The sequence below is a fragment of the Alligator mississippiensis genome, chromosome 11 (assembly GCF_030867095.1).
Source record: "Alligator mississippiensis isolate rAllMis1 chromosome 11, rAllMis1, whole genome shotgun sequence".
NCBI classification, from domain to species: Eukaryota; Metazoa; Chordata; order Crocodylia; family Alligatoridae; genus Alligator; species Alligator mississippiensis.
Genome location: NC_081834.1, coordinates 67,832,848 through 67,848,002, shown reverse-complemented (window position 1 = coordinate 67,848,002; position 15,155 = coordinate 67,832,848). Strand labels below are relative to the sequence as shown.

General features: G+C 45.3%; 2 protein-coding genes across 2 annotated transcripts; both read right to left on the bottom strand.

Annotated features, from left to right (window-relative positions):
• Window positions 1–8,122: 8,122 nt before the first annotated feature.
• Window positions 8,123–9,091, bottom strand: LOC102564172 (olfactory receptor 14I1-like). The gene has a single exon (XM_006277131.2). It carries the CDS (start codon window positions 9,089–9,091, stop codon window positions 8,123–8,125), a length of 969 nt encoding a protein of 322 aa, XP_006277193.2.
• A 494-nt stretch (window positions 9,092–9,585) lies between these two features.
• On the bottom strand, window positions 9,586–13,847 carry LOC132243800 (olfactory receptor 14C36-like). The gene is made up of 2 exons (XM_059714190.1): window positions 13,306–13,847; window positions 9,586–9,589 (listed from the first exon to the last, which is right to left on the bottom strand). Exons 1-2 carry the CDS (start codon window positions 13,845–13,847, stop codon window positions 9,586–9,588), a joined length of 546 nt encoding a protein of 181 aa, XP_059570173.1.
• Window positions 13,848–15,155: the final 1,308 nt, after the last annotated feature.

The following is a 15,155-nucleotide window of genomic DNA, read 5'->3' as shown; positions in this document are numbered from 1 at the left end:
ATTAGCCAGTGGGGCTGCTCCTGGTGGGACCTCAGTGATGAGGTCACGATAGGTGATAAAAGGGGTCCCCATAAAGGAGGGCAGAGCTATCTTGACTTGAAACATCTTTGGCAGAGCCATGCTGGAGCCCTAGGGCTCATGGGGAGAGAGGAGGAGCAGCTGAGTGCTGCAGCCCTCTCCCTCTGTCGCTTGAAACTGGACACACAAGCAACTGCCTGCTTCCAGAGGAAAGCAGCCAGCCTTTGGATGATACTTGGGAGTAATCTACTGGAACCAATCTAGATAAATAGTTTGCAGTAACACAGCTGTGTAATCAAAGGCTATGTAGCCACACTCTTTGATCTAAGGGTATTCTTTGATCTTACACTATCCTGTATCTTACCCCAGGCCTTCCTTCTGTACCAATAAAATTCTCCGCCAAGCATGGCGTGGGAGACCTAATGGGAGATGGACTGGGTTATGCCTTGGTGTCCCCTTGTTCTGGCTGATTAAGGGAGGCTACGATTTGGACTTGTGGCTAAAAGAAGCACCCCAAGTTCTTGCAGTGGGTCAAATGCCCTTCAGGTCTATAAAGCCTGTGTGCTTCAAGAGGCACAGAGCCACTCGCAGACCGAGACTCTTGAGTGGTGGCAGCATCACCCCCAGGCTTGCAGGTGTGCTCTGGGAAGGGTTCGGCTAGACATGAGGTGCCCCAGGGAGGCACTCAGAGCTTGGTAGGTGGTTGGGCACAGTCAGGTTTGTGGCTCTGTGCAGGAGCACCTCCTATTGGCCCACCACACAAGGCACTTAGCCATATTCGTCTGAAGCTTAGGCAGAAGGCAGGGCAGTGTGGCAACTCATAGTCTAGCTCATTCAGAGAGGCATGAGCTTTTGTAGGCTACAGCCTACTTCTTCAGATTCTATTCATATTTGTAGTATATAATGAAGTAGGCTGTGGCCTACAAATGCCCATGCTTCTCTTCCTTAGTCTCTAAAGTGACACAGTGCCCTGCTTACTTCATTTAGAGCTAGCCCATGCATCTCTATACTGCACTGCAGCTAGCACTGGAGGCATACACTGCTACCTGCATTGCTGTTTAATTGTGTATATATACTTTTTTGAGCTAAGGAGAATGAAACGTGCCCGTTCACTGCTAGAGCCACAGGACTGAATCTGCAACAGGTATTTATAAGAGGCCTGATCTGTGAAGATGCTGAGAACCCCTCAACTTCCATTGATTTCCACAGGACTTGAAACTGTTCCACACTGTATAGCTAGGGACAGACATTACACATAAGCCAGTTTAAGTGATCAGAAGCTGGTTTAAACCTGTAACAGAACAGATGTTCAGTGCACATAAACCAGTTGGAAAATGGCTGAAACTGGTTTGAGATAAACCTGGTTGAATGTAGTATCAGAATTAATTGATTTGGCTCAAACCAGTATATGCAATGTCTGCCCCAGACCAGTTGCTGGCATAAGATAAACCAGACACCCCCCAGCATCCCAGCGTGCTCTCTGGGCTGTGCCAGGAACTCTCCTATGCAGCAGGGCTGACCCCTCCCCTCTGCTCCCTGGCTGCAGTTCGGCTCAGAGTGTCTGCCTGGCTTCTCCCTGCTAAGCAGGGATTATCCATCCCTTCCCTCTGCCTTATGCAGACACCTCAGCATCATAGGCATAATGGTCACAAACTCCTGGAAAATCATTTCAGGCTCAACATTAGAAAAAAAAAACTACTTCACAACTAGGGTGTCCAGACTGTGACCATTACTCCTAGTTTTTTCCCAAGGGTGCCCTGGTGAACAGTTGTTCACCGAGTCCTAGATGTACGCTTCTGATGTAGCGGTAAGCTGCTACCAAGTCCCCTCTCAGCCTTCTCCTTTTCAGGCTGACAAGTCCCAGGTCCCTCAGCCTTTTCTTGTACAGCTTGCCATGCGAGTCTCTGATCATACGAGTGGCTCTTGTCTGGACTCTCTTAAGCTTTACCAAGTCCTTGTTAAGGTGTGGAGCCCAGAGCTGGGCACAGTACTCCAGCTGCAGTCTCACCAGTGCTGAGCAGAGCCAAGTAGAGCAGGAGAATCACTTCTTTGCGATGGTTTTGCTAGAGATGCATCAATTTATGCATGCCAGCGTATTGTTGGCCCTGCTGGCTACAGCACTGCACTGCCAGCTCATGTCCATACTACGGTTAATTATTACCCCCAGGTCTGTGGTGCTGAGTGATGGGGGATCTTCAGTCCTGCTGCCTGATGAGAGGCAGCAGTTGCACAAGCACCTATGTCACGAGTTTTGCCTGTCAGCGGCTAGGGGTGCAGGGCCCCAGAGCCCCGCTGCACCTATCTCCTTGACAGCTGGCAGGCTTCATGACCTTAGCTAGCAGGCCTGCAGCTTTTACCCTGCTGAGCCTTAACACATGCAGTGTCACCAATGGCATGAGTTTTGCTTGTCCACAGCTTGAGGTGCAGTTTCCCCAAACCCCTGCACCTATCTCTTTGAAACTTGGCAGGATTTGTGGCCTCCACAGGGGCTAGCATGCCTGCAGTTTTGACCCTGCTTTGGCTTAACGCATATACATGACAAGTTTGGCTCTCAAGACTTTAGGGTGCAGTTTCTCTGACCCCCTGCACCTATCTCCTTGAAACTTGGCAGGCTTTGTTGCCTCAGCAGGGGCTACCATTTCTGCAAGTTTCATCCAAATGATGAATTTGTTTCAACCTTCCCCATTATAGCCTATGGGCGAAACATCGAAACAGCATTGAAAGGATGAAGCATTTCAACTCGCCTCGTTTTGTTTCGAGGTCATTTCAACCATAGCTGTTCCAGTTCAATTTTGCTGTTTCTTCCTCAAAACAGGTCGAAACATCATCAAAACAAAACTGGTGGAGGAATTTTGCACAGCACTACTAAATATGCTCCTCCATTACTTTTAGCAACATAACTCTTCAAGAACTGAGTGAATGCCTTGTGCATTTCAGTAGCTGTACTGTTTCTATTACTAGCAATCATGTTGATACTGGGGCAAGTCATTACCAGCAAAGTAAAAACAAAGTTTACATTACCATCAATTATTTATTTTAGCATTGACATAAGCAGCACAGCTGTGTATATAAGTAGCAATATTTTTAAGTTACAAGAATTTGATTTACAAATTACAGTAGAAATAATGGCAATATTAGAAATGAACCAGTTGGATGTATAGGTAGAAAGGGTACAGCTTGACTTAAAGGCAGGCCTGGTAGCATGCCACCTATTACTAAAAGTTGCCAGACATTTCCTATTATAAGGCCTTCCTTTCAGTTGCTCATAACGGCTAAACTTTAACAAATCAGAGTAATAGCTAACGTGTTGCATATTTTCCTCTGGCTGAAAGGTTTTGGAAGAATTCAGCCAAAATAGCTTGAAAAAAAACAAAAAACACCCCTTCCTCCTCCCCCCCCTCCCCCTTTTATTGGGAAGCTCCAGAGCAGGGACCTGACATCTGATATAAAGGAAGTCTTTGCTAATCCCATGAAAAACTGCCCCATTTTGACTCTGGAATTGAGCAGGGAACTTATCTTTTTTTTTTTTTTGAGCTCTCATTGACACCCCCCCCCCCCGATCTTTCTGGCACTGAGATAATGAAGCCATGTGATTCAATACAAAAGGGCCAAAATGCACTGTGGGGTTGGAGTGGGCAGTAGATTAGGAAAAAGGAGTGTGGGACTGAATTAGAAGTAGAAGCTGGCAAAGAAGGAGACTGAACGAGTGGGCAAGGAGAGAGCAGATAGACATAACTTTGAGACCTCCTAGCCTGGCTGACTGGGGCCACCTGCCTGCTAGGGCTGAGAACCAGCACACTCACTTCACATGTGAGCAGCCTGAGAGGTATTCCAGCCACACTACAGGCTGTCCTTTGGTGGGGATGGGAGGGATTGAGTAGCGTGGCCTATTGAACTTCAAGCAAGGTGCTTTTTATCTTTTGTTATAAGGTAATATTTAACTAAAAATCATTATTCACGAGAGTTTTACCAGGTCCCATGTCATTTGTTCAGTCCATAGATAGAATCCAATTTGTTCTCGGAGTTGGTCCACATTTTTTGAAAGCTGAGATGTACACCATGCTCCCCATTATTCCAGTTAAAGCTTTGATTTCATTACTTTCTCTGGGAGAGCAATATTCTGCTCATTAACCTCCAGATAGCATTTTTCATCTCGGCATTTCTTAGAGTGTAAATGATTGGGTTCAACATTGGAGTGATGAGAGAGTAGGTGACAGAAACTATCTTGCCTCCTAATAACTTCTTGAAGGGTCAGTCATAGATGAAGATTCCTGGGATAAATATTAAGCTCATAACTGTAATCTGGGCAGCATAGGTAGACAGAGCTTTGTGCTGTCCATCTGTTATGTTTTTCCTGATTTTGACTAAGATGATACTATAAGATATGAGCAAGATCAAAAAGATGCATGGAAGGAGCAGTCCACTGTTGGAGACCATCAGCAGCTCAACTAGGTAGGTATTAGCACAGGCCTGTTTGATGACCTGTAAGACATCACAGTAGAAATTGTCCAGGATATTGGGTCCACAGAATGGAAGCTGGATGATCAGTGCAGTTTGAACAATACAGTGAGTAAATCCTCCTATCCATGACCCTATCACGAGTCCTGTACACACATCCTGATTCATGATTGTCAAGTAATAATGGCCATAAGCTGATTGAGAGTAGATTCAGGCTAGACATCAGGAAGCACTGCTTCACAGTCAGGGCAGCTAGGATCTGGAACCAACTTCCAAGGGAGAGGGTGCTCGTTCCTACCCTGGGGGTCTTCAAAAGGAGGCTGGATAATCACCTAGCCAGGGAAGTTTGATCCCAGCTTTCTATCCTGCCATGGCAGGGGGTTGGACTTGATGATCTACTTAGGTCCCTTCTGACCCTACCAACTATGAAGGAAGATGGAGAAGAACTAGGAAGTAATGGAGCAGTGTCCAGGGCCAAAGTTGTGTTGGAGGAGAAGAGAAGGGGGTGATTTTTGGGTAGATGATGCAAGGAACTAAGGGATGGGAAAGACTTGTTGGTAGGGACTATACAATGCGAGTGGGAGTTTCAAAAAGGAAATAAATTGGGGGCAGAGAGAATTAGCTAGGAGTCTTTGGATTATCTGAAGCTGGAACCCTATATAGAGGAAATGGATCTTGGGACTTGGAAAGGGGAATCTCGGGTTTGGGCCTCCCACTACACAACTAGTGTGGACAAATTAGAGACAGTCCATTTGGGGGCAACAAAAATATTAAGGGAGCTGGAGCACACAACTTCTCAGGAGAGGCTGATGGAACTGGGCCTATTTAGCCTGGAGAAGAGGAGACTGAGAGGGGATTTAATAGCAGCCTTCAACTCCCTGAAGGGTGGGTCCAAAGAGAATGGAGCTAGACCAGGGGTGTGCAAAGTCCAGCCTGTGGGATGGATTCAGTCCGCGGTGGACTCCATTTCCCAGCAGCCCCTGGATGCATCGATGTTGAGGGGTGTGCAGGCACAGGACTATGGCTCTGCCCTAGTGCTGGAGCATGCTGTCACTGCCACAAGATCCTGGCCTCAGCCCTGGAGCTACTATCTACCCAGCCTTGAGCCTGGCCAACACTGTTTCGGCTGGTCTTGATGGAAGTCCCGCCCCCTCACTCTCACAGCTCCACCCCTTCTGGTGTCTCCGTGGAAGGAAGCTACAGTGATGTGCACAGGGGCTGCTGGGAAATGGAGTCTGGCCATTGGCTGGATCTGCCTACCCCTGACAGAGACTCTTCTCAGTGGTGGCAGATGACCAGGGATCCTGGTGGATTTGGGGTACTTTCAGAAAATTTGGCATTTTTTTTTTTTTTATCAGAGAAAACAAGGCTCCCTCAGATGACAGAGCAAGAAGCAATGGTCTGAAGTTCCAGCAAGGGACACTTCAGTTGGTTATGAGGAAAAACTTTCTCACTAGGAGGGTAGGAAAACACTGGACCAGGTTATACCTGCAGGAGAGTGGGGTGGAGACAGCAGCATGTCAACCAGAGGCAGTCCCTGCCTTCACTCTCCTGCTACCTGCCCAGCTCCCCAGTGTCCCCTACCCACCTGGGGCCTCCAGCCATACCTCACCTTGTCCCCGCATAGTTTGAGGGGTGGGGTGCTGCGCACTGCTCTAGGAAATCCTAGATGCACCCTTGGATGTGCCCATTTCTCTCATGATTTCTGTACTATGCTCTGTGTTTTTACTGATATAACCAATTTATAGCACCATAGTCTCCATGATAACATGATAAATCCATACTGTCTTTTTATGAAAGCTGAGGTAATTTTCAAGGGTAAAAATCAAGGATGTTTCTACCAAATCTAGTGAAAATGCTCACTCTTTCACCTCCCAGTACCATCTCCAAGCTTTGGCTTCCAATGTCCTTGCACAGGATTCTGTATAATCAATTGAAGGTGCCTCAACCAGGTTAAACACATGTTGGTTCATGGAAATCTGTACCTTTGAGCCTGGAATAAATCTTGTCTATACCATTGACCTGTTTTCTCCTCATTTCTTGTTATCACCTACTAGAGACAGCTTGGTATTCCACATAGGAATTACTATGGACTTACCATAGAGTTATTATTATTGCTATGGGTAATGATATGTGACTTCTCAACCCTCAGTCCCATGCCTGATGACACATGCACACACATGGAAACATAGGACATCTATACACATGCCCAGCATCTGCATATGAGACTGCCCCAGCAGCCTTTGTGTCACATGTATTCAGCATCTCTGCATTTCAGAATGGTGGTGGGGGCACTTGAACTCTTCCCATATCAATGATACAGATAACTTGGTGTGCAATGAGGCTGACGGGCTCAGGGATGAAGCCCAGAGCAACTCTTTTCATACCTGGCTTACCTGTTCATACCCAGTCCATGTTAACAGTGGCAAAGCAGTGTCCCTTCCTCACATCTGTGCAAAGTACCACGGATTGCTATTCTCCCAAGACAAACCCCCAAACAAGCAATGAGATGACTCACAAGACATCCCATCCATCTGAACAGTTCTTCTCTGGTAACCCCTATACTCCCACCCCAAAATGCATATGTGCACCCACCTGCACACACCCACACACACACGCAGCAGCCTCAGCTGAGACTATGAACTGAACACTGGGCACCTTTAATCTCCTGGTTCCCCATGCTTTAGATGACTGCAGTGATCATTGGACGCACCACCAAATATAGAATACAGACTTTGAATCCTTTGAAATAAATGGTTGAATCCCAAATAATTCATTCCTATTTAGAAGCAGAAATTGTTTAGGGAACATAGAAATCTTTCTCTTCCAAAAATCCTTCCCATCACAACAAAAGTGACACAGTATTCATAGATGTATATATTTAGCTTGAATATACAAAAACCACACAGCTAGAACACTTTAGGACTACATTTCCTGGAACACAGTGAAGAATCATCAACATTAAATACTTAAATTGTTGGAGATGACAACCCCATGGAAAAAAAAAAAACAAAACAAAACTATGCACACTTATTTTCCAGGCCTTTACCAGTGTATACTGCATGCATATTGTTTTTTGGAAAGCCCCATCAAAGAGTTTACATACTGAGACCCCCCCTGCCCCGATACAAAGCAATTTCAATAAAATTTCCATTTCAAAGCCTTTGCCAAAATAACTCCAAACAAGAGCTTTTAAGTAAAAATTGGATATTATTAAAAGGCCAAAGTCCAGGTACAAAAAACATTGAATAGCTAGGTTCAAACAAAAAAGTATACAATGAAATCCTGTGTAACGTAGCCTATTGATTTAATAACTAAAATCATCCATCCTGGCCTGATACAAAATTACTCCAGCTAAATGATATGGAGGACAAAAGGCACCAGAAAGGAAAGCAAGCCACAAAACAAGAAATCCACTGGCCCCGCAACAAGATTTGTTGTCCTCCAATATAGAATAATTGGAATATATATCACACACTTGATATGGAGATGAACTTTTTTGCAGGCACTGTCTGAATAGCTTGGGTAATACGTGGTAGTTCACAATGGCCATTCAGGAAGGCATGGAGAGAGAGTGAGTGAACGCAGAAATAAATGATCCAGTGACTTTGGTGTGGTTATGATGCGTTTTTAATTGCATTAAAATTCAGTGTTGAGTAAACAGGTTCTGCGTGATTTTGTTTTTATTGTCGAATACCCTCCTATGGAGCAGTTTCCATAAAGACGCTTTCAGCTCCTTGTTCCTTATGCTATAAATGATTGGATTAATCACTGGAGGAACCACAGAATACAAAACTGCCACAAAAAGATCCAGCGCTGTCGGGGAGCTCAAAGCCAGTTTCATGTGGGCAAAGATGCCTGTGGTCACAAACAAGGAGACCACAATGAGGTGAGGCAGGCAGGTGGAGAAGGCTTTATTGCGACTCTCTTCAGAGGGCAATCTCAGCACTGTAGGTAAGATCTGAACATACGAGACAATGATAAAAACAAAGCAGCTGGAAACTAAACACATGCTAAATACAAGAATCCCCAGTTCTGTGAGGTATGCATCGGAGCAAGACAGCTTGAGGAGCTGGGGGATTTCACAAAAAAATTGGTTGATAATGTTGGAACGGCAGAAGGGTATGCTGAATGTGCCCCCAGTATGCAGTGCAGAATAGAAAATACAACTGACCCATGCACCAGCAGCCATTTGAATACAAGCTTTTTTGTTCATTATTGACTCGTAATGCAGTGGCTTGCAGATGGCAATGTACCGGTCATATGCCATGATGGTGAGGAATGCGAGATCAGCTGCACAAAAGAGGAAGAAGAGAAAAACCTGGGCTATACACCCACAATAGGAGATCGTCCTGCTGTTTAAGAGAGAATTGGCCATGGACTTGGGGACAATGACGGAGGTGGATCCAAGGTCAAGGATGGACAAATTTGCCAAGAAGTAGTACATAGGTCTGTGGAGGTGGTGGTCCGTAGCTACAACAAGGATAACAAGCAGGTTCCCCACCAGGGCTGCCAAATATGTCGCTAGAAAGATGACAAAGTGTAAGATCTGCAGCTCCCGAGTGTCAGAGAAGCCCAGGAGGAGGAACTCGGTCACAGAGGTCGAGTTGGGCATCCTCCTTCCCAGGGCACTGTGCACATCCTGTATATAATAGAACAGGGGCAGTGGAAAGGAGGAGAGTAACCAACTCAGTGGCTTTGATATTCCCATCAATAATGTCTCCTTGATCTGATTGCCAAATGTCATGGTGAGAATACAGAAGAGGTCCATAATTTTTTCCCCCTTGGAAATTTTTATTTTATTTTATTTTATTTTTTATTTATTTATTTATTTATTTTTTGTTATCTTGAAAAGACCTTACCTAAAATGAAGTATTCTGATAGTCCATTTAAAAACTGACCAAAATGTTCACCCAGCCACAGGTTTTTTATTTTTTATTTCTAAATCTGAAAGTCTATAGTTTTCAACTGATCTCACCTGGAAATTTTCTGCTAACAAAAACAAATGTAATTTGTGAGATCAAACATATTACATAAATAAAACCCCCAAAACAATGAATTCCTTGCATGTCCCATTCCCACCCCGGCCTCCCAATGACCTGTAGAACTTTATCTGAATGAACAACAAAAACACTGTAAACGTCTTCCTTCACTCTCTTACCTTGGAATCAACTATACACAATATTCAGTATGATTTGTGTTGTCAGGTTTCCCAAGATCTATATTCCTTAATCTGCTCTGCAATTTACTGACACAAGACCCTTCACTGATGTAGCAAGCACACTACGGATGTCTTTGTTGAAGTTTTCTCATCTTGTGTCACATTCAGGCTTCCCCTGCCGAGATCCTTTGCTCTTGTCCAGTTGATCTCTCAGCTCTCCTCTGCACCAACCACTAGTCTAGGTCCCCAGAAGCACAGCTAACTCAGAGGTCTTTCTCTGCTCCCTCTGTCACTGAACGACTGAAGAGAATTCAACCAGGTTTCTGAGTGTGCAGCTGACCTCAACCCTGCCTTGTAGAAAAGGCGTGAAGCAAGACGGCAATTTTTCAGTTATTTTCTTCTGAAGGCTCATGGGACTTGTTCCCTGGAGTACTGCACAGCTCAGAAGGAAAAGCCGAGATGTAAACAGTCCGAGCTGTACAGATGTTAGCAGAACAGCAGAGCTGTGATCTAGTTTCAACTCCTGCAAAATACAAGTCATGGAATCTCTGAGAAGGCCCTGAGCTTCTCTATCTTGCTTAGTTGTCCCAGTGAGCCAGCCTAGGCACCTTAGGATGCCCGAAGGGAGGCACCAAGTTGCAATTAGGTAAGCTTCTATGTGGATTGGCAAATCTACTTTTTAGGCAATGATAAAAGACCTCTTAGTCTCACACCCAAACTCTATGTAAAATTATGTTGAAATATACCAACAATAACCTAAGATGACAAATCAGAGTATAAGATGCAAACCCTCCCCTATTAATTCTAAATCTAAGCAGTATAATCAATACCTCAGAAAATATAAGATCCATTGATGTGGGGGTCATCACTGAGCACAGGATGAACATGAGCTTTCATTCGATGCTGCGGCTAGTAAAGCAACCAAAACGCTGGCTTGCGTCCAGAGATGCTTCTCAAGTAAATCCCGGGACGTCTTTCTCCCCTTGTACTCGGCCTTGGGGAGGCCACAGCTGGAGTACTGCATCCAGTTTTAGGCTCCTCAATTCAAAAAGGATGTGGAGAAGCTTGAATGAGCCCAGATGAGAGCCACATGCATGACCAGAGGTCAGGAAAACAGACCTTACGACGACAGGCTGAGACCCATGGGACTCTTCAGCCTGGAAAAGTGCAGGCTCAGTGGGGATCTGGTGGCCACCTATAAGTTTATCAGGGGTGACCACCAGTATCTGTGGGAATGTCTGTTCACCAGAGCACCCCAAGGGATGATGAGGTTGAACCGTTATAAACTACTGCAAGACCATTTCAGGCTGGCCATAAGGAAGAATTTATTCATTGTCTGAGCCCCCGAAGTCTGGCATAGCCTGCCATCAGAGGTGGTTCAAGCACCTACATTGAATGCCTTCAAGAAAAAAATTGGATGCTTATCTTGCTGGGATCCTATGACCCCAGCTGACTTCCTGCCTTTGGGCAGGGGGCTGGACTTGATGATCTTCTGAGGTCCCTTCCAGCCCTAATGTCTATGAAAGGCATTGAATTGAAAAAAACTTAGAAGAATAATCATTAGTAAAGTCATGGTCCTGAAATTGCTGCCATGGATATGACAGACCCTCAGACCAGTTTTCCCCTGATCAACATACATCCCAGGTACCAGCTCCCCTTCATTTCTAATAGACCCCACATCTTGGACTCAAGGGTGACAAACACAGACGGGCCCCACATCAAGCCCAAAAGGGTGGTCTAGTGAAGGCATTGCATGCAACTTATGTTGCGGACTGGCCACATCTTCTCCTTGCCACATGTGTACACCTCTATCCCTATGCACCCCATGTAGCACAAACCCCACCCCAGCACCGTGCACAGCATAAGATACATGGGGTCAGTCCGGCGTATGTGCTTCACACAGAAAGCAGGGCCATTCTGGGGTACACACTGCATGCGGCATTTGCACCACACTAACTCCGCACACTGAATCCTGCATGTTGGGTGGGTCAATGGGCCCAATCCAGACAAACCCCCAAACTAGTACACAGGGCTGGCCTGGCACAGGTGCTACATAAAGCATACTTCCCAGTGCAGCCTCATGCGATATACCGTCCATGGCAGGCAGACTCCACAGGGAGCATCAAGGGATCAGAGACTCATTCATGGACCTGATTTGTCTTGATCCTAACCTGACAGTGGCCAGAGCCTGATGTGACAAAATGTGTCTCTTGCATTCAGCATCCATGCTAACGTCCTCATCTGGGGTCTTCCAATTGGGCCTGTGGTGGGAGTCCAGCAGCTGGAAGGGAGAACTTTAAAGATATCAACATTTCCCAAACCCAGAATCAAGACCTTTGGATTTATTTAACAAAACCAGAAGTCCCAAAATATATCTTTCTGACTTGATCAGTTTTGTTTGGACTTTCTCACAGAAGTTGGCAATCTAGGGGTTTTGTGCATGCAACATTTTTTACCCTACAAAACCCTAGGCTTTGATCCCACAAAGCTGTTGGCTCCAGCCTGTGGAGCAGAGTCTTTGGCTGCTTTTTGATAACATGGGGCTTTACTTGCACTGTGCTGTGCTGTACTGCAGCTGGGAGGAAAATGCTGCTGACCCCCCCCGCTTTATCATATTGGCTTGTACATTATGTTGGGCACATGAATTACACAGACATCCCATGAGTCATCCTTGCAACCTTCAAGAGAAAAATGTTTTTTCTTTTCTAATGGAATGAAACTCTTCTAAGAGCACCGGGAATCGCAGAGCTCCCAATTGCAGGCTTAGCTTCCTGTACACAAATGCCAGGAACATGGGGCCAAACAGAAGAAACTGGCTCTTTTGGTAACCAAAACTGAATACGATCTCATAGGGATAATGGAGACCTGGTGGGACTCCACCTATGACTGGACCACAGGTCTTGATGCCTATACCTTGTATAGGAGGGATTGTGTTGCAGAAAAGGGCAGAGGTGTAACTCTCTATGTGAAGGAGCAGGACACTTCCCTACAAGCAGAGATTGGCACCCAAGGAGGGTGACTTGAGACCCTCTGGGTTACAATACGGGGAGACCATGTTGGAGGGGCTATAACTGTAGGAGGCTATTACAGACCTCCTAACCAGGAGGAAGAGCTTGACCATGAATTTGCTAGGGAACTGGCAGCAGCTGCATGCTTTCACTGCATGGTCATCATGAGTGACTTCAACCACCCTGATATCTCATGGGAAAAGCTTTCAAATTAAAAAAGGAGGTTGTGTAATAAGACATCCAATACTCCTGCTGTCTGTTTATTCACCTGTAGACCATTGTTTAAATCCCCTACATATTAGTGATGCAAATAATAATACTAATGCACCAACTGGTAAACAAAAGTCTTCCATTCATCATCTTGCAAATGATAGCATATATTTTAGGTGGTGCAGACGGTAAAATTGAAGCAAGAAACATTACTTCCCTGCTTCAATGGAATTAACACAAAATGACAAGTCAACTGTCATTGTACCTATGAAGTTACAGAATAACCCACCACCTTTATTTTGAGTAAATAGGTTGCACACTAAAGTATGAAAACAATAATTTCATGAGTTCATTATAAAAGAAATATAAGAAAAGCAAACTCATGAAAGAAAGATAGACAGACTGTTCTTGGAGCGGATCAGCCTGTGGAGCAGTTTCCTCAGGGCAGCTTGGATCTCCTTGTTCCTCATGCTGTAGATGACCGGATTCATCAATGGAGGCACCACACAATACAGAACAGCTGCCAGGAGATCCAGAGGGGACGGGGAGTCAGAGATGGGCTTCGTGTAGGCAATGCCGGCAGTGGAAAGAAACAGGGAAACCACAATCAGATGAGGAATGCAGGTGGAGAAGGCTTTCTGCCGGCCCTGCTCCGAGGGGATTCTCCACACTGCGGTGAAGATCTGAACATACGACACAACGGTGAAAGCAAAACAGCCTAAAGCTAAACACAAACTGAAGACAAGAGCTGCCAGCTCTCTGCGGTATGTGTCAGAGCAAGAGAGCTTGAGCAGCTGGGGCACTTCACAGAAGAACTGGTTGATGATATTTGAGTGGCAGAAGGGTAGACTGAAGGTGTTCCCCGTGTGCAGTGCAGAGTAGATGACACCAGCAGCCCAAGCACAAGCAGCCATCTGGATGCAAGCTCTTCTGTTCATTATTATCTCATAATGCAGTGGTTTGCAGATGGCAATGTACCAGTCATATGCCATAACTGTGAGAAGGGATACATTTGCTCCCAAGAAGCAGATGAGACAAAACACTTGGGCAACACATCCAGCATAGGAAATCCACCTGGTGTTCAGTAAAGAGTTAGACATGGATTTGGGCATGGTCACTGAGATAGAGCCAAGGTCTAGGATGAATAAATTTGTCAAAAAGAAGTGCATTGGGGAATGGAGGTGGTGGCTGAGGGCTACAGGTGTGATTGTTAGGAGATTCGCTGTCAGGGCTGCCAGGTATGCTGCTAGGAAGAGGAGGAAGTGTAAGATCTGCAGCTCCCGAGTGTCAGAAAACCCCAGAAGGAGGAATCCTGTCCCTGTGGTTTTGTTGGACATTTTTCTCCTTGGTGCCTTGTACAAGGCCGGTGAAGGGAGAACAAAGGTAGCGATCAAGGTCAGAGCAACAAATATACAAGGGAAGCTCACATCAGAAGTAACATCTTGACCAAAATGTCAAAGGTGCCCACGTGGGACTGCTGGGAACAGTTTAGTGGAAAGCAGGTTTTCTGGTTTTCACTTGTTGCGACTTTCTGTAAAACTTGTTGCTTGTGGCCGTACCTCTATAAACACCAAGGCATCTAAAAAGAATATTTCAGGGAAAAAGAGAGCATTTTATAATTTTTTTTAATTGATCCTGTAATGCTTCATGGAGCATGTTATTTCATTGCCTCATTTCCCCTTCTCCTCCAAGGCCTCACTATGAATAAACCCATCTCCCCTCTACAAACTGGCACTCTGATGGGATATAGCCAGACCAAGGAACCAGCTGAGAAAAAAGAGCAGTGGCCTGAGGTGTTGAAACAGTCACCTATGAACCATCACAAACAGCATTTCCAAAACAATCATCCATATGCTCTTTTTAGCAGGAAATAATTCTGCATTTGATATTTCCCTAACAGAAGCAAAAGCAAGAACTACAGCAACAATTAGTGGCCCAGGAACAGCAGTCTCTCATTACACTGAGTAGGGCTGTTAATTTTGTGAGATGTCTCCACAGCTCCTCACCATCAGCATGAATTTTACCAACTGGGATACTTAGTATCTTGTGGGAACACTGAGAATTGCCATTTAGCCCAACCCTTTGTTTCATAACTTTTAACCAGATATACCCATGGGACTTATCATTTAATTCCTATCTTTTTCTATCAAATTCCAGGGATAGAAGTGAAAAACCTTGGGCTGTAGTTCCCAAGACGACTTCTGGAGCCCTTTTTTGAAGTTGGGTGTTGTGTTGTCAACCCGAAACTCTTCTGGTACGGGGGCCCTTGCTAGGTGACATGCTATGCACAGCAGCCCTGC